This window comes from Nestor notabilis, unplaced genomic scaffold, assembly GCF_000696875.1.
Source record: "Nestor notabilis isolate BGI_N333 unplaced genomic scaffold, ASM69687v1 scaffold11037, whole genome shotgun sequence".
NCBI lineage: Eukaryota > Metazoa > Chordata > Aves > Psittaciformes > Psittacidae > Nestor > Nestor notabilis.
Window position 1 is genome coordinate 1 of NW_009936937.1, and position 1,029 is coordinate 1,029.

Genomic DNA, 1,029 nt, shown 5'->3' on the forward strand with positions numbered 1-1,029 from the left:
AGTTGGAAATGTGTGGTCTAAGTTTATTTATTATTTATTTATCTCCCTTTGTAAATTGCTCTGTCACGGGGTGGTGGAATATCAGGGAGGGAAGAGGAGGTGTCTGGAATATGGAGGCATCTTTGACAACCACATTGCTGTGCAGTGTAACATTAACTCACATGAGCACTCTGAATTATCTCACTGTTGGGGGTTTTTTCTTCTTTTTTTTTTTCTTTTGTCCGGGTGTAGAAGAGTCCTTATTGACACTGGGCAGCCAAATACTCCTGAATATATTGGCTGGTTAAAGCAGGCACTGTCAGAGTTCAGCGTCTCAATTCAAGAAATTTTAGTGACACATTGGCATTATGATCACGTCGGTGGAATACCTGATATCTGCGAAAACATCCCTAATGGTAGGACAGAGATTTCGGGTATGGTTGAAATTGTTGAAATTGTTAGATACATGGTAAAGAAGAAACTTACTGAGTGCTTCTGTTCAAATCAGCTGGATTACTGTTTTGCAATCTCCATATAAACTACGTGTAATTTCGTGATACTGCTGCAGTATACAGAATAAGAGCAATGGATAATCTGAATACTGTAGTTGTGGCAGTTTTTCCTCAACACCTATGCATACGTTTATAGTGAATTTTTCTTATGTGTAAATAATGAGACCCTAATTTAACATCATCAGTTTACATGATATTAAGAGATATGGGAAAACCTTGATACTCATTCCTTTCTGCATTGACAGTAATGACAAATCGATCATTATTTTTGCTGTGTGAAAAAAATAAATAACAGAATCCCTGAAAAAGAAACATGCATAACTTTGAGATTCCTTACAGCAGACCATTAGTAATTGCTGACAAGTTCATAGGCCTCAGATCATGAGAGGAAAGTGGATAGGGCAGTCTGCAGGTAAATTCTGATCTAAAAATGTCTATTTAGTGTTGATAAACAGTAAGAGAGGTTTCTGCTTTAGTATCTGGCAAGAGAATAACCAGTATGGATAATGTGGCAGTTCTTAGTGTCTTTGGCTTTTTC

The 1,029-nt window shown here is 37.1% G+C and overlaps 1 protein-coding gene across 1 annotated transcript in view; it reads left to right on the forward strand.

The window, feature by feature from the left end:
- Positions 1-145: 145 nt before the first annotated feature.
- The window catches only part of LACTB2 (lactamase, beta 2), a gene marked incomplete at its 5' end in the record, with an annotated part of 12,327 nt that continues 11,443 nt past the window's right edge, over positions 146-1,029 (forward strand). Inside the window, one exon of the mRNA XM_010018590.1 lies at positions 146-395. Within this exon, the coding sequence (XP_010016892.1) occupies positions 146-395 (250 nt within the window). The remainder of the gene's footprint in view (positions 396-1,029) is intronic.